General features: G+C 41.3%; 2 protein-coding genes across 3 annotated transcripts in view; one reads left to right on the top strand and one right to left on the bottom strand.

Moving 5' to 3' along the window:
* The window catches only part of ap4s1 (adaptor related protein complex 4 subunit sigma 1), a 31343-nt gene extending 21261 nt beyond the window's left edge, over positions 1-10082 (bottom strand). The window contains exon 1 of one of the 2 annotated variants that reach the window (XM_039741233.1): positions 9797-10082. The gene's annotated coding sequence lies outside the window, so the exon portion shown is untranslated. The remainder of the gene's footprint in view (positions 1-9796) is intronic. The other variant, XM_039741232.1, reaches the window with a different exon arrangement.
* Positions 10083-10184: 102 nt separating this feature from the next.
* The window catches only part of strn3 (striatin, calmodulin binding protein 3), a 127869-nt gene continuing 119527 nt past the window's right edge, over positions 10185-18526 (top strand). The window contains 2 exon segments of the mRNA XM_039741231.1: positions 10185-10425; positions 10428-10691. Coding sequence (XP_039597165.1) covers positions 10393-10425; positions 10428-10691 — 297 coding nt within the window. The 5' untranslated portion in view covers positions 10185-10392.

Here is an 18526-nt window from a genome sequence, read left to right as displayed (position 1 = left end):
GTTTGAAATGTGGTACTTCTTTTTGGCTCACCCTGTAACAAGTACTCTAGGCCTGTACTGCCATTTCCTGCCAGTGGGCCAGGCCTTGTACACCACCCAGATGGCATTTATATTAGATGCCCAAAACATTTGAAGTAGCTACTTTTCAGTAGCATCAGATATCCAATGGAGAAACTCCATTTAATGTTAATACCCAAAAGAGTAAAAGAAATGTTTTAACTAATGTGCTCCTGATTCATTTATATAGTACTAGGGGGTTCCCCCAAGCTTGCTTTGCTTGCCAACCCCCCCGACCTCTGCTATGCGCCAACCACTTTGCATCTCTGCCACACGCATTGTGAAGAGGGGGGCTGAACGCACCCCAAGGAGACGGGGTTGCTCCTCCGAAACCCCCTCTTAAATGGTGATACAAAGGGAAACAAATAGTTTTTTTTTACCTCCTCTTTGCTCGATCAGCTGCTAGCATGCTGTTGCTGCCATGCCGCACATGACGCTTCGAACATTTAAAAACCTGTACAGCAGCTGTTCTACACTTTGTCTTTTATTTCCTGCCCCAGGCCTGGTTAAATCTCTTGGCACAAAGTCTCAGCTCGCGGGATGTGAGTTCTTGATATTTTTTTAGTTTATAATTTAAAAATTGAATAAGAATGTGAAAATCTAACAGCATCACATTAAAGTTCGATAAATTCTGAAAAGAATGATACCAAACATATATATTGTGTCAGAAGGCCGGTAGCTTATCCCGGCCAACACATTCAGGCCGCTAGATGGAGCCCTCCCTGCAGCATGGAGGTGCCCCGGATTCTGGAAAGGCATCATGGGAGATGGAGTTCGACTTCACAGCCGGTTGGGTGCCGTGGGTGCCATCAGGTGATGCTGAAGGGAGACACGGGGATTTTTATTTTCCCTATAGCCCGGAAGTACTCCCAAGTCACCAGGATGGAAGAACATAAGTACTTCCGAGCTGAAGAAAAATATAAGTCTTCATCTGACCCGAAAGTGCTATGGAATCACATGAACAGATGGACAAAAGCACTTCCGGGTCAAGGACTATAAAGGACAATGCGAGACCCAGCAAGCTGAGCCGGAGTAGGGAGGTAGAGTGACGGAGCTGCTGGGAGGAGAGTAGGATTGTATTATTATGATTGATTATTTGTATTGCATTATTGATTATTGTGGCGTGTGTGGTGTCTACTGTGGCACAATATCAAAAGGAAAAGAAATTAAAATTATTTCTAGTGTTTTTACTTGGTGTCCTGGACGTTTGTCTGCGGGGTTTCACGGGGCAACAGCGACCCCTGGTGTCACAATATGTAGGTTTTAAAATAAGCCCAATTTAAAGTGTGGCAAAAAAAACGTGACATAAAATCGTTGCACTTTTAGGCTTAGGATTTATATCCAGATAGATAGATAGATAGATAGATAGATAGATAGATAGATGTGAAAGGCACTATATAATAGATAGATAGAAAGGATAGAATAGATATTATCCCTTCATAGAATTCATCACTTCAGGATTGATTAAATCATCATCATCATCATCATAAAGACATATCTGCCAGCATACTGTAAGCAGCATGAACTACTTTATTACTTTAATACTAAGCATAATGACTCCAAGGGCAGTTTGAGCAAAATTACATCAAGATTCTTGTCTTATTATTTTTTTCAGAACATCATGGCCCTTAAAATAAATTATCAGCTACGTCCAACACCAAAGTATCATCTAACCATCCTCAAAAAAAACAAGTAAAGTGGTACTTCCAGATGCTTTTTCCTCAACTTCACCACTGTTGCCTTGTACAAAATCCACAATGTCACTGCTGCCACTAAGTCAATTCCTTAGTCAACATGCCCATGCTCAGAAAGAAGTACTACACAGAGTACTTACACTCCTTTTTGTAAACTGCTGTACCTCCCTTTAGTCTAAGGTAGATGGCAAGCCATCATTTTCAAAGAGACAACAATAACCACAAATTTGGAAGTACTCAGTCTTGGAAGACTTTTTGAATTGAGGACCTGCCTCTTCTCTTCATTCACTGGTCAAGAGTACTGTCTTTAATTCAAAAAGCCTTTCTTCGCCCAATGCATTTATTTCCTGTTCATAACGTACACTTTTTTTATCGCAGAATAAACTGTTTAACCAAACTTTAGCAAAAAAGCAAGCATTTCGCAAGTTTTGAGCATACAACTGGATAACTGACACATGGATTATGGGGCACAAGTAACATAAGATTTTTTTTTTCTTTTTTCCTATGGTCGTTTTTTCAAATTCATTGCAGTTAATCAGCATTGGACACTGCTGGGTTCAGTTTTAGCAGAAGTTCTTTATCTATAAATACATCAGATTAAAAATGTTTCTAGGCCACCACTATAAACTCCATGGGGTATATAACACATATAAAAATATAATTTTTGGGTGGGGTATTGCTTAACAAACTAAATACTTCTGCAAAAAATTTACTTTGTTTTTTGCTTTCTTAATAGTTTTTCTAATATAGATACAATGTCAGATTTTAAAAAAAGGATGACGTAGGTGTTAGTGAACCTTTTTCCTTCAATAAATCAAATGATCATTTTAAAATCATATATTGTGTTTATTCATGTTGCCTTTTGTATTATAATAAATTTGTTTGGGGTTCAGAAACAAATAAGTGTTATGAATAAGTAGAAATACGAGGAAATCACAAAGGAGAAAATACTTTTTAACACAAGAATTCCTGAAGCCTACGAAAAAACTTAAATCCCTTCGCACCTCTATATCAGCGTCTTTGGTTTTATAAATGTGTCGATCAGCACAAGGAGCATATATATACACACACACACACACACACATACACATACACATACAGGGTGGCCCATATTTATGTATATGACTTTTCACAGGCTGTAGCATTTAAACTACTGCGTGAAAAGTATTGAAAATGGCACCACTGTGTAGCCTGAGAATTGGAATAAAAATGTGCTGGACCGGGCAATCCCTGCTGTGTTCGAATACAGAATGATAATACATTGGTAGTTTCCTGGCAATAATGCCTCTTTAATCATATACATAAATTATTTTATATACAGTGGAACCTCGGTTCACGACCATAATTCGTTCCAGAACTTTGGTTGTAAACCGAGTTGGTCGTGAACCGAAGCAGTTTCCCCCATAGGATTGTATGTAAATACAATTAATCCGTTCCAGACCGTACAAACTGTATGTAAATATGTAAAAATATGTACAGATTAAGCACAAATATAGTTAATTACACCATAGAATCCACAGTGTAATAGTAAACTAATGTAAAAACATTGAATAACACTGACACAAAACACCCAGGCTCCCTGATCAGCTACACGAGCAGCCTCGCTCACGCGCTCTCTCTCTGTGTAGCGCGAGCGCACAAACACACACACACACCTATCCGTCCCCCCAGTCCCTTCCCTGTCAGCTGCCGGCTCTCTATTCTCTCTGTAGCACGTGCTCGCGCAGCATTTTTTTTTAAAATGACTTTTAAGCACAGCAGAAAAAATTCCGAAGCGCTTGCAAAAACCAACTCACAAGCAAACAAAAAAGTGAGATTGCAGGAGATCACGCTATTAAACCTAAAGCCTGATCGCTGTAAACAATGTTTTTAAAATGAGTTTTAAGCACAGCAGAAAAAAACATCGCACAAATCCGAACTTCATTTAAAAACCAACTCGTATGCAACCAAAAAAGTAACATTGCAACAAATCACAGGATGAAGTCCTCCATGTAAACAATTTTTAATGAGTTTTAAGCACAAGGAAAAAAGCGAACATTTGAAAAAAGAGAAAAATAACATTGCAACAAATCGCATTATGAACTAAAAAAATTACTTTTGAAAAATCCGTAATACAAAAACCACCAAGAAAACTAACCTTGCATGAAACGAGTTCTGGCATGAAGTGTTTTCCTCCAGGTGTTTTCTCTCTTGTGATTTCTTGGGTTTCTGGTGCTTTTAGCTGTTTAGCTGGTGGGAGTGAAAGCCTCATGCAGCCATTCCAAAAAGAACGTTCTTGTGACCCTCCACATTACTGGCAGTCTGGCTTTGTTTACATTGTGCTGCTTGAAAGCACCAGGGTTCTCCGATTGGTAAATGAGTAAACTGGTAAATATTTTTTCCACCTTTTGTAATTTCTTTCTTTACTTCGATTTCAATTTTCTTCAAAACTTTCTTCTGACAACTCTCCACTTGCTTAGAAGCCATAGTTAACTGCAAAAGCACACGAAATACTGTAGAGCACAAAGAGAGTGCACGTCTTATTGAAAACAATGAACAAGGAGCGGCTTTGCTTAAATGAAAAAGCATGGCCGCTCTCTTTCTCTCTCAGACTGCCTGTGGGGGGAGGGGGATGTTTTCGCTTGCACTACAGCCTACAGATAGGCAGGCAAACACGGGCAGCAATCTCCTCCTCCCCCTTCCCAGCAGGCACGTGCTCGCTCGCCCTTTCTCTCTCTCTCTCTCTTTCTCTCTCTCTTTCAGCTCAGCTTGCAGGCAGGCAAGGGAACCTGGCTTGTTCGTATACCGAGTGTGTGGTTGTGAACCGAGGCAAAAGTTTGGCGATCTTTTTGGTCGTGAACCGAGTTGTACGTGAACCGGGACATTCGTGAACCAAGGTTCCACTGTATATATATATATATATACATACAATTGTGCAAAAAATTTAGGCAGGTATGAAAAACTGCTGTAAACAAAGAATGCTTTCAAAAATGGAAGTGTTAAATAATTTATTTTCATCAATCAACAAAATGCAGTGAATGAACAAAAGAGAAATCTAAATCAAATCAACACTTGGTGTGACCACCTTTGCCTTCACAACAGCATCAATTCTTCTAGGTACATTTGCACACAGTTTTTGAAGGAACTCGGCTGGTAGGTTGTTCCAAACATCTTGGAGAACGAACCACAGATCTTCTGTGGATGTAGGCTTCCTCACATCCTTCTGTCTCTTCATGTAATCCCAGACACACTCGATGATGTTGAGATCAGGGCTCTGGGGGGCCATACCATCACTTCCAGGACTTCTTTTTTTTTTTTTATTTAAGTTTTTATTGATAAGAGATACAATCCAATACATCTGTTTATGACTTTTGTCACGTTTACAACAGATATAGCTTATATATTATCAAAAAAGCTCTTCATGGCATAAAACAGATCAATATATCTCTTTGGGTTATCTCTCAATTATAGAAAAAAAAAAGAAAAAAAAACTATTTACAGAAGACAGGGGATGTATAGACAATACCTATTCATAAAACACAAGATCTATAACAGAAAAACATCGGGTTCAATAGGGGTTATATACTCAATCCACCTAGACCAAAAATCGACAAACAGATCTATTTGGTTATACTTCCAGGACTTCTTGTTCTTCTTTACGCTGAAGACAGTTCTTAATGACTTTGGCTGTATGTTTGGGTTTGTTGTCCTGCTGCAGAATAAATTTGGGGCCAATCATACGCCTCCCTGATGGTATTGCATGATGGATAAGTATCTGCCTGTATTTCTCAGCATTGAGAACACCATTAATCCCGACCATATCTCCAACTCCATTTGCAGAAATGCAGCCCCAAACGTTCAAGGAACCTCCACCATGCTTCACTGTTGCCTGCAGACACTCATTATTGTACCGCTCTCCAGCCCTTTGACGAACAAACTGCCTTCTGCCACAGCCAAATATTTCAAATTTTGCCTCATCTCATCAATCCAGAGCACCTGCTTCCATTCTTCTGCACCCCAGTTCCTATGTTTTCGTGCATACTTGAGTCACTTGGACTTGTTTCCACGTCAGAGGTATGGCTTTGTTACAATATATATATGGAAGTGAAGGTCCAGTTTGCATATTTGTAGCTGGAGATAAACAAAGGGAGAAAACGAATCACATAAAGTAGTTGTTATTCCTGAACTTTCAGCCGCTAAGATTTACAAGAATCAAAGGCAATATATAGCAAAATTAGTTTTAGGTCAGTGTCTGCGGTGGATGGGGGGGTCCTAACCATTATCCTCTGATGAAGGCTCCTGGCAGGGGCTGAAAGCTCACGAATAAAAACTACTTTATGATACGTGATTCATTTTCACCCTTTGTGGATCTCAAGCTGCAAATATATATATTATATACAGACACACACAGGGTATATATACATGTACATATAGTGTGATGGACGGCCGGGAATCTTGCCCAGACGGGATGCCCTTTTGAGGAGAAGACTGGGGGAATGGACATGTCAGCAACAGTACCTCCCCCAGAACCCTGGACAGTTCTGGAAAGATGGGTCTGCAGTGCTTCCGCCATGCCTGGAAGTGCTGCCAGAAGAGGATTGTGGGTTCAAATCCTGACCATGAACAACTCACTTTATCTGCCTGCTCCTTATCTAAAAAAATAAAAGTTGTCTTGGATGAAGGCATAAACCAAATAATCAAATGTAATTATACATGTGGATAACTATGAGGTCCCATGCTTTCATGACCACTCAGATCTACTGATAAATGGCATCTGGTGCTGCTACCCCTGCATGGCATCATATCTAAATCCAGACCGTTTTCTTGTATAGCTCCTAGCTGGTGGAACAAGCTGGCCACCTCCATGTGAAATTCTGACTCCCGCAATGTCTTTGAAGAATTTTTCATTTGAATTTCTGTCTGACTGATATCAACTGTTAGGTTTTATAACCTAGAAATGGGAACTCACTTGCAATTTGTTCTGTGCTCATCTCTTATGTTGATCAATTTGGTAGTCATGCCCCCAGACTGACTTTTGTAAGTCGCGTTGGATAAAAGCATCTCTTAAGCAAACAGATGTAAATCTAATGTAAATGTCAATTACTTTTGTTAAGTTTCAACTTATTTTACAGAAAGTTAAGATTCTTTTTTAAGTAATGGAAGAGCACCAACGCCTTCTGGCCAAGTCTGTATTTATTGGTCTATTTATGTAATCATTAATCTCCTACAGTCATGATCTTTGGGTTGCAACAAGAAGTTTGGTATTTTTTCCAAGGCAAACTTATTTCTACCACCAGTTAATATACAATGGAACCTCAGTTCACGAACGTCTCGGAACACGTACAAATTGGCTTACGACCAAAAAGTTCACTTCGCCAAACTTTTGTATCTGTTCACGACCATACACTCAGTATACAAACAAGCCAGTTTCCCTTTCGGTTTGTGTGCGCCGATGATTTCCGCACATATTGCATTGTTCTCGGTCAGACGTGCGTGCTTTCGCCGTGAACTCTTTATGCTCTACAGTATTTTGTGTGCTTTTGCAGTTAACCATGGCTTCTAAGCAAGTGAAGAGTGGTGAGAAGAAAGGTTTGAAGAAAACTGAAATCGAAGTAAAGAAAGAAATTATTGAAAAGTATGAGCGTGGCGTTCGTATTACTGATCTTGCCGCTGAGTACAAGAAGTTTAAATCTACGATTTCGACTATTCTAAAGCAGAAGGTGGCCATTAAAGCATCTGATGTTGCAGAAGGAGTTACAGCGTTAACCAGGCAGAGGCCTCAAGTGCTGGAAGAGGTAAAAAAACTGTTGCTAGTGTGGCTGAATGAGAAGCACCTTGCAGGGGATAGCGTAAGCGAGGCGATGTTATTTTATTACGGATTTTTCAAATGTTCATTTTTCGGTTTTGTAGCGTGAATTGTTGCAATGTTACTTTTCTTGGTTGTTGATTAAGTTATGGATTTTTCAAACGTTCGTTTTTTTCCCTGTGCTTAAAACTCATTACAAAAAGTGCTTTAAGCAAGCGGTTTGTAGCGTGATTTGTTGCAATGTTACTTTCTTTGTGGTTTATTAAATTACGGATTTTTCAAATGTTCGTTTTTTTCACTGTGCTTACAACTCAGTGTTTACAGCGAGCGGTTCATAAGGTTATAGCGCGAACTCTTGCAATGTTAGTTTTCTCTGTTGTTCAAGGTTTTCTCAGTGTTATTCAATGTTTTTACATTTAGTTTACTATTACACTGTGCATTCTATGGTATAATTAACTATATTTATGCTTAAAAATCTTAAAAAAAAATATATTAACATACAATTCATATGGTCTGGAACGGATTTATTGTATGTACATACAATCCTATGGGGGAAATTACTTCAGTTTACAACAAAATCGGGTTACGACCAGAGTTTTGGAACGAATCACGGTCATTACTCGAGGTTCCACTGTCATTTTACCATGACTTTGAAGAAATAACATCCAACTTGAAAAATACCGAAATTATCCTTTAACCTTTTTGAATTTAATTACGTTTAAGACCAAGTTAAACTTGGCGTGAAGTATAATGATCTGCTTTACATTATTAAGCCCAAACTACTCTCAAGACAGTATTCTTGAGATGAAATGACCACACACTGCAAAAAAATCATGAATATTTCAATGCGTTTTACCACTCTAAGGTACAGTATATATCATCAATATTCATGAGTGGGGCAAAGCCCTTCAACCAAGAAGTACAATGGCATGTTAATGAAAACCTGTAAAGCCGGTTTTAGAACAAACAGAAACTGAACCTGTTAGATGAAACAAGCGATAACAATTTGGTGATGAATCAGTGATGACAATTTGAACTATTCATTGCATGATGACAGGAATAGTAAAACTGATGTATAAGTCACTGTTAGACCAAACCATGGTGATATGCATGGTGACTTTGGTTCCATGAAGCTTCATTGTGGTGCGACAGTAGAAAGACAAGAAAGACATGAGCCACCTAAGCTCTTTCAATGTTTGTGGCAGAGAAAAATGGGGAAGTCACTAAGCCTTGTGTTGTGATAACCTACAAAACCACAAGGGGTATCGTTGATCATGCAGGTCTGGCACTGGCATTTTACCATTTTATACGTGTGCAAAGAAACATTCTTCTGCTGTCCCCATTGCAACATCCGGCTGTGCCTTGGTAACTGTTTCAAAACATATTACATGAAGGACGTGTGATAAATATACAGAAGTACAGCAGAGGACATTAGACGTACCTTTCCTACTGGATTTATGTTGAAGTTTTCACATTTACGTGTTTTTGTTACAAGTAATAATTCTTCTGGTTGAAAACGAATTAAATATTTTTGGCTTTTTTTCCCCCGGGGTAAACGGAACTCTAAGGAGATTAAACACAGTCTCCTGCTCTGGGTTGCACAAATGAATGAGGAGTGTGACAGTCAAGAATGACCCTGAAGTACAGCAGGTGTTAAGATAAGCCACTTGTGGGGTCTGGGCAACTAGACCCAAGAATACATGGAATACTAGTTTGGGTTGTCCTGAGAATTCCAAGGCAGGATTTGGTTACTCTGGATTGGAAGGTCTGGTCAGTCATGCTTAGTTTGTTTACCATGAGAAAGCAATACAGGAAATTAAATTGCATATGAAGACATCCAATCATCCATTATCCAACCCGCTATATCCTAACTATAGGGTCATGGGGGGTCTGCTGGAGCCAATCCCAACCAACGCCGGGTACATGGCAGGGAAACAAACCCAGGGCAGGGCGCCAGCCCACACTAAGGACAATTTCGAACATGCAAACTCCACGCAGGGTGGACCCGGTAAGCGGCAGTTTAACTAACTGCACAAATTGTTACGTTGACCGTACGGTTTCTAGTGGTGTAGTTAAAGCATAAACAAGGATGAGAAACCTGGCACAGCTCAGCTCTTTACCAAACAAACAAGCTAAATGGATTAAATGGGCTCCTCTTCATTGTCAAATTCCTTCAGTCCTAATGCAAATCGCTTTAGGAACCCGGTGACCCTGCAAGCACACTAGCCACGATCGCGCCGGTAAACTTGACAACACTCACCTGTGTTTCCTAAAGTGTAATACGTCGAAAGAGAGAACCGGTCTCACGCGTAATACGAGCCGAAAGTCCACTGGGCTCTTTCCTTATCTCCGCCTGTCAATTCTACGGACTGACACACATCGATGTATTCCGTTCAGCCTCTCTCTTGCCCACTTCAACCGTATCGGGCCAAATCCCGAAAACACTTCCGAATGAACGGTAACTTCCTCAGCTTCTATAAAGAAAAGACAAGGGACGAAGACACAAGTTGACGCGCCCTCCCGTCAAGCTCCACGAACTCAGGAGTAGCGCATGCGCGCGTTGGGAGCACTTGTCCCGGCATGCAGCGCGGCCCTCTCCCTGAGCCCGCAGCGAGAACGAGCGCGCGCACGCACGCGAGCACTCAGGCACATCCAGGGAATGTAATGGCGGCCGGCGAGTCGGCGCTCCTCTGACACTCAGCCCAAACACATCAACGCTTCCAGCCGCCTGTGGCTCTGGAGGCGGGCTACTTAAAACACGGCCGCCTCTGTGTAAAGTACTCAACTTCAGATTTTATTTTTTTTGTATAGAAAGGGAACCAGAACAAGAGCGGAGTATTGTTTTTCCTCATAAAAATGGATGAACACCCCGGAGGAGGAGTAGGAGGAGGGGTGGTAGTGGCGTTGGTGGAAGTGGAATGGCCGCTTCAAGGCAACAGCAAGGGAACAATAATAACATTAGCCTGCAGGCCGGCGGAGGTACTGGACTTGGGCCGCCGCCACCGCCGCAGCAGCAACCGCCGCCGCCACAAGTGGAGGAGATGCCCCGGCCTCAGCAGTACACCATCCCGGGGATTCTGCACTACATCCAGCACGAATGGGCCCGTTTCGAGATGGAGAGGGCGCACTGGGAAGTGGAACGAGCTGAACTCCAGGTATGTTGGGGACGACTTTCTAGGGTACCCGGGCGTCTATTTTCAAATATTGCGGAAAGTTAACTTAGAGAGGGAGGGTCTCGCGACCAGTGAATAGCGTTAGAGACAAAGCGAGGTGACCGGCGCCTGCTGTCCAGGCTGGCCGCTGCTCTGGCCTGAGGTGTCACTTTAAGGTGGTGCGGGGCTGCAGGAAGCCAAAGTATGTGCGTCTACTTTTCCTGCTTGTGCAGCCATTTTAATGCTGTGGCGTCCTGCCAGCTTCCCTTTCTCTGTGGTCGTTATTTAGCTGGGCATCATTCCGTGTTTGTCATGGAGAGTGGAATAGAGAGGAACTGTGCCTCCGGGGCATGCAGAAGCTGCCGCTCCTCCTTGTCAGTGAGAGTTGACATCTCCGGTTTATCATCGAGAGTGGTGACAGGGCTGCCTGACGGCTCTGTGATTTCTACCCATCACACACAATGCTTTTTGGAATACAAGCCCAAGTAAGAGAGTGTCAGTGTATATTCTGGAAAAGAGCTGGCTGCTAGGGAAGATGGCTACATGCTTTGGTTTCTGTCAGATCTTTGAAGAAAGAAACTTTTTTTCTTATGTCACTCATAAAACCATAAATGTGATGAATGAGAGGAGACCGTTAAGTCCATTAAAATGGTTTGCTTAGCTAGTAGCCAAGATGTCCAACTATCCAATCTAGTGCTGCCTAAAGATGGTCAAGGGTTCTGCTTCAGCTCAGTGTCTCGGTAGTTTTCCAAATCCCAGATGTCTTTGAGTAAAGAAGTACCATCTAGCTTCAGTCATAAATGCACTTTCAACCTTAATTTCTCGTGGTAATAACACGTTTAATTTATATAGCACCTCTTCCATGCTCAGTGATGTCCTCCTGTATGTGATTCACCCTTGAGGCCCAACTGAACCCTGGAACAGATGTGCATGCGCACAGTGGCAGTGTACCACACAGGTCTGTGTAGTGTAAGCGTTCACTGCAGGACACTGTGCGGTCATAGAATCTCCTGGCTCTCTCTCCCCTTCCCTAATATTTTACATATCAATATTGCAGATATTTTGTATTTCTACCCGCAGAAACATTTATTTCAGTTTCTCACTATGAATTTGTGGACATTTGGCTATCGCTGTACACTTAATGTTGGATTGTGAGATGCGTGTTGTGACACTTCACACACCTGTTCCTCCATTGAGCACCTGTTCTCTTGTCTAGCACATGTGCAGTCCACACATGCAGGATTGTCAAATCAAGTTGGGGAGCATGCACTGGTACAGTGTGTTCCCGCACCCACCACACGACAAAACAACTTGAGATCCCGGTTTGCAACCCCCCAGGCAGACACACGGTCCCAGTCCCACCCTCCGGAAATGACCCTCTATCTGCCGCAGCCAGTTGTTACGTGGGCGACCCCTTGACCCGGTCCAGCCACTCGGGTCCCCAACAATGAGGATCTTACGAGCTGGGTCACCCTCGAGGAAATGTGCCACATGGCTGTAGTGTTGTAACTGGCGCTCCCTCACAATGCAGGTCATGTGCCTCATTCGGGACTCCATGAGCAACTGCTCATTCGACACAAAGTCAAATCAGCGGTACTCAAGGATTTTCCGGAGAGACACAGTACAGAAGAAGTCCAGTCTTCGTCTCAGGTCACTGGATAGCGTCCATGTCTCACAACCATATAGCAAGACAGGAAGCACCAGAACTCTAAAGACTTGGACCTTCATCCTTTTGCAGAGATCTCTGGAGCGCCACACGCCCCTTTCCAGCGACCTCATGACCCCCCCCATGCTCTCCCAATTCGTCTACTGACTTCATAGGAAGAGTCACCAGAGACATGAATATTACCACCAAGGTAAGTAAATCTCTCGACGAGGTCGACACTCTCTCCGCAAACAGACACAATGCTGATGGCCGTGCCCAAGAGGACATTAAAGGCCTGGCTCTTGGTTTTTATCCAGGACACTCGCAAAATCAGACTCCTCACTCAGTCTCTCGAGCTCCCCAATCAGAGCCTCCATTGACTCCGCGAAGATCACAGCATCGTCAGCAAAGTCAAGATCCGCGAATCCTTCTTCACCAACAGATGCCCCCCAGCCACTGGACCCCCCAACACCTAGGCCATGCAAGCATTGAACAGAGTAGGAGCTGAACACACCCCTGACGAACCCCAGAATCAACTGGGAAAAACGTAGAGGTTCTGCCTCCACGCTGCACAGCACTCACAGTACCAGTGGACAGGCCGGCCATGATATCCAGCAACCCTGAGGGGATCCTGCGAACTCTGAGGTTACAAATTTCTGAAAACGCATGGTTGTTAATGAGAGGGTATACGTTCCGGGACTGATGATGAAATTTACAACACAGGCTTCCTAGGCAGACCCTTATGACAGTGCGTTGGGTATAAATGGGCCTTTAAGCTGAAAAATTTCTGCTGGATCTACTTTATCAGGATTTTGAAGATCTTGACCACACACAGAGAGAGTCCTGTTCAAGACTAAACTGGTTTAATTCTGTCCTTCAGAGACCATGTTGGTACAGTCTCCTGATCATTCAGATTCACTCTATACAATATCTCAAGATCGTACTGTATCTAACAGAGTGTGTAACACAACTCCTGGGCCAGGTTTTGGTCTTGTCATGTCTAGACCACTGCAACTTTCTGCTGGTGAGAGTACCAGCATGTGTTCCCAAGCCACAGCAGATAATTCCAAATGCAGCAGTATGTCTGGTGTTCAGTCAGCCAAGGCAGGCATGTGTCACTTCTCTCTTTGGATCTTTGCTTTGGCTCACTGTAGCAGCATGTATTGGTTTTAGATCCTTGAAATTTCCTACAGAGTAGTCAATCGATCAGCACTTATACAGTATATTCGGAGACCTTCTTGACCACTCAGTGAACAGTGTCTGGTGATGCCATCTTCTCAGTGTGCCATTAAATCTCTGTCTAGAGTCTTAATATGTAGCTCTTGCTGATGGAGTGCGCTGCCCACCTCCGTTCAAAATTCTGACTCCCTCAATTTGTTTAGAAAGCATTTGAAGACTCTCTTGCTGAATGAATTTCTGTCTAACAATCAGGTTTCTTATTATCTAGAAGGTGTAACTGGATTGTATTTAGTTCTGAGCTCTTCATTTGTCATAATCATTTTTTCATCCTTGTCCTGTAACTGTTGTTCCCAAACAATACCACTGACTGATGTTTTGATCTGTTTTGTAAGTAGATTTGAATGAAAGCTTCTGCTAAGCAAATAAATGTAATTCACTGCATCTGTCAGAGTAGGAAATGATCTTAAGGCCTTTGGTGCACCCGGTTGCTCTCTTCAGAGTAGCTTTGAGTGTTGCTATGTCTTTCTTTTTGCGTGTTGACAAGAACTGCACACAAATGTGGTCTCACTAATGCATCATATAGTCTGAGCTTAACATCCCTTGATTTTATATACAACCATTTTAACGATATAACCTAACATTTTTTTCTATCTTTTTAAATGCTTCCACATATTGCTTAGATGATGACATTGTTGTGTCAACGTAAACCCATAAGTCGTTTTCAGAGGTTTCTTACTATATATAGGACAGTGTCTCCCATCTTGTATTTATAAATGATGTTCCTTTTGCCCTCATGTAGCACTTTTCACATTTCTGCATTAAAATGCGTTTGTCCAGTTCTAAAGCTTATCCAGATCTTTCTGAATTATTTTTGCTATCTCCTTAGTGTGTTCCATTAACAAATATCAACACTGTCACAAAGATATTCGAATCTTTAACTGCATCACTGGTGTGCTGTCCAATGCTTCAAGCCATTGTTTCTCAACCCATGGGCTGTGACCGGCTCGCTCAATGCCCTAGATGGGTTTCCAGCTTAAGTTTAAAGAAAAACAATTGCATTTTATGCTTTAGGGGTGTACTAATCGCAGATTTCAGTTCTTCACCCAGTCAAAGGGACATTTTGCTAATGCATGCTGAGCAATTGAATTGACTTGACATATGTCCAGTTAAGAGCAGATGACAACCTGCTAAGTACCACACTTCACTAAGAACACCAACAAACATGGACAAGTTCCTTGGAAGCCCCATAGCATTACCTACTTCAAAGTCTTTTAATTTGCCAATAAAATAAAACATTTCTATCTGTGCCCTCTCACTTAACCGAATTTCAACAGACGTAGGAAAATCAGACAAGCTCAGATTACCCATTAAAAGACAAATGGACACTAAATTTGATTCAGTATTAAACACCCCTGTGTCAAGTTATTTTCAGATTAGTACAATGCATGTTTTTATCTATTATGTATACTTTAAATGTTGAATTTGCATTTACTGTTATGTCAGTGTGTGACATTCTTGGGGAAAAATGTTGGGCATTTTTCATTCATATTACAAAACTGCTGTTGACTAGAGGAAGGAAGTAGTTGTCAGGATTGTTGGGACACAGATCAGATTTTATTTGCTAGATTTCATAAAGTCCAATATGACTGTACAAGAATGTCGGCTAGTCTGCCTGGTCACTGCTTACACAGCACATACGTAATCAAGCTGGCTAACTGGCTCGAAACAAGGAGTACAAATAAGAGAGATGTCCTGCACAATACTACTCCTTTTAAATTGATATTAATGGGATTCTGGTGTAGTTAGAAAACCTTTTGAAAATTTAAAACAATAGAAGAATGGGTGGTGCAGTGGATACAAAGGGCGCCGCAAAAAGAATTCAGTAAGATTTGGATGATCTTCAAATATAGGAGAGGACACAGACGTTGCAGTTTAATGTAGAGAAGTGCAAAGTGCCACCCAGGCAATAGGAACATAAATTATACATAGACAGTGGCAATGCTGACCTAAAGGAAACAGCCACTGAAAGGAATTTAAGGGTTTATGTTGTCACAGCATTTTTATTGGCTAGGCAACATTGAGAAGCATTTAAAAAGGCACATATGTTGCAGTTGACACAGTATTTAGTACATACAGTACACTCACTGAGCAAGTAGGAGGAATTAGGGACATTTGTACACCTGCTTATTCAGCCAATCAGAAGGTAGCAGCACAATGCATAAAATAATTCAGGTAAAAGTTAGGAACTTCAGTTAATGTCCACATCAAACACTAGAATGTGATCTCAGTGAGTTTGACCATGACATGATTATCAGAGCTAGATGGGCTGATTTATATATTTCTGAAACTGCTGATCTTTTGGTGTTTTCACACTCTGTAGTCTTGAGTATAGTCAGAAAGTTGTAGAAAATAAAAAAAACATCTAGTGATCAGCAGTTCTGATGACAGAAATGGCTCGCTGATGAGAGAGATCAGAGAAGAATGGCCACCATGCTGGGTCAAGCTAAACAGAAAGGCTACAATAACTCGGATAACCACTCTGTACAGCTGCCATGAGCAGAATAGCATCTCGGAATGCACAACTTGTCAAATCTTGAGGCAGCAATGGGCACAGGATCCCTAAAACTGGGCCTTGGAAGACTGGGAAAATATTGCCTGGTCTGAAGAATCTGAATTTCTGCTGAGACATACCGACAATAGGGTCAGAATCTGGCACCACCAGTATGAGTCTATGCAACCAACCTGCTTTATGTCAACAGTCCAGGCTGGTGGTATTAGTGTAATAGTGTTGCAGAATGTTTTCTTGGCACACCAATCATTTTATAATGTGTATGTTTTCATGGCCATCTGAAATGTACCCACATTCTAATGGCTACTTCTAGCATGATAAAGCAATATGTCACAAAGTTCTCTCAAACTGGTTTCATGAACATAACGGCAAGGTCAGTGTTGTTCAGTGGCCTCCCCAGTCATCAAACCAGACTCCAATAGAACACCTTTGGGATGTGGTAGAACAGGAGATTTGCATCATGAATGTGAAGCTGACAAATCTGCAGAAATTGTGTGATCCAGTCATGTCAACATGCACCAGAATCTTAAAGGAATATTTCCAGCATCTTGTGGAAGCAGGGCCATGAAGAATTGAGGGTGTTTTGAGAGCTAAAGGAGGATCTACCCAATATAAGTATAATGGTCCTAAGGATTTGCTGAGTTTGTGCATAATATATTAAGAAACATTATGCTCAGGCTCTGTATTACAGTGTTGACCTCCTGTCTGGACTACTGTGTGCAGTTCTGATCATAGCAAAAAAACACAGTGTATTGTGGTGGAGTAACCTGAACAGTCCTAGTGCTAAAAACATTGACGGTGAATAAAACTTCTTACAGAAAGAGTGTTATAAGGAACTTTAATCCCGGACCTCAGAATTCTCAAAAGATATTTAAATGGTGAATCACATTCTAAAGGACACTCATTTAATTGTAGAGCTACAATTGTGAATTGAAGCAGAAACCTTTCAAAAATTTTTAAAGCTGAATGAGATCTTGTGTTCCCCTAGCTATTAGGAAATCAAATGAGCTTGGTTGGCTTTTTTTGTTTTGTTTTGGTTTTTTCTTTTCCTTTCGTAACACTTATTTAGGTACTCCAAAAATGTATTTTCTGTCATATAACAAGACTTTAACAACACTTTGGATTTTGATAATACTTAGAAAGCATTAGTAAAGTGTTTAGTCATCTCTGCAATGTGACCTACTAACAGAATGTCACTTTGGAGTGGTCTGAGGTGGCTTAGCGGAGACCCATTTCTCTTGATATTAGTATAAGACCTGTCAATCCTACATATTAAGAAGTCATTTTACCTTCATGTCAATATGTCACACTGCACTGACATGGATAACCGACCAACTGATGTTTTAGAAGTGTTATGAAGACCAAAAGAAGCTCTTGTTACATAACAGTAAATGAGTAATGCTGTAGATGCGTTTTTGCGGTTCCTGGACTAATGAGTTACCTTTTTCTTCTCATTTGTCAGATGTCTTCTCTTCTTACATAGTTCATGGCATGACCTGAGATTTTGATTTACAAGCTTAGTGAATTTCTGCTGACAGCTAACCACCAATTTTGTGCTGTTCACAGCAGCAGGTTAACTAACAGTAATAAGTAATCCATGGCAAGGCTATCTAGCTATAAACATTCCTTGACTCGGATCTTGTGAGTGGTTGGAAAGCGGTCTTTAATTTCAATTTTTCTTCTTTCTTAGATTTAGTTTATCCATATGCAGGATTTCTGATTATATTCATACGACACGTTTTTTGAGAACATGCGCACAGTATGAGAGAACTAATTCAGAGCAAATCTCAGCTTCCACATACTTGTAGTGCAAGGACTCTTCGGTGTTTGATTTCTGAGCATTGTAATAAGTGAGTGAGCCGCTGGGTACTGATGAGATCAGATGCTGTTATGAGTATCAAAGGTACTGAAAACAAAATATTTTCTAGTGCTACGTTTGTCATCAAATTTAGGTTAGAGGTTGTTAGGGATCAAGTGTTCTTTAATAAACATTAAAAGTCAAGATGTGATTTTGAATAAAAACTGGGCTGTAGGATTGAGACCCTATTTTATAATATCTGGTGTACATATGAGCATCATTTAGAGTTGCTTTAGCCTGTTGTCACACAACTGTGAGTAGAAGAGCATGTTGCAGCTAACTACAGTTGCTGGATTTCATTACCTTGAGGATGTCAGATTACACAAGTAGAAATTTCAAGTGATGATGGATTACCTGACTCACTCATGAGTTCTCATCATTATTGCACATTTCTTACTATGCCATGACAATTTCGCAAGTTTGATACATTTTAGGAGCCAGTCCAGTGAGAGGTATTTTTTTATGGCTCAACCCACACGAGATGTTAAATAGCCATTTGTGCTGCCTTCAAAGTACCTTGAGCTTCTCTTCAAATTTCACAGTTCAGATCACACATTTTCCTTTGCTTCTTGAGGCTGCAGTTGCTC

Source organism: Polypterus senegalus, chromosome 18 (genome assembly GCF_016835505.1).
Source record: "Polypterus senegalus isolate Bchr_013 chromosome 18, ASM1683550v1, whole genome shotgun sequence".
Lineage (NCBI taxonomy): Eukaryota > Metazoa > Chordata > Cladistia > Polypteriformes > Polypteridae > Polypterus > Polypterus senegalus.
Note: the sequence above shows the minus strand (reverse complement) of the source record. Positions and strands in the feature narration are given on the sequence as shown.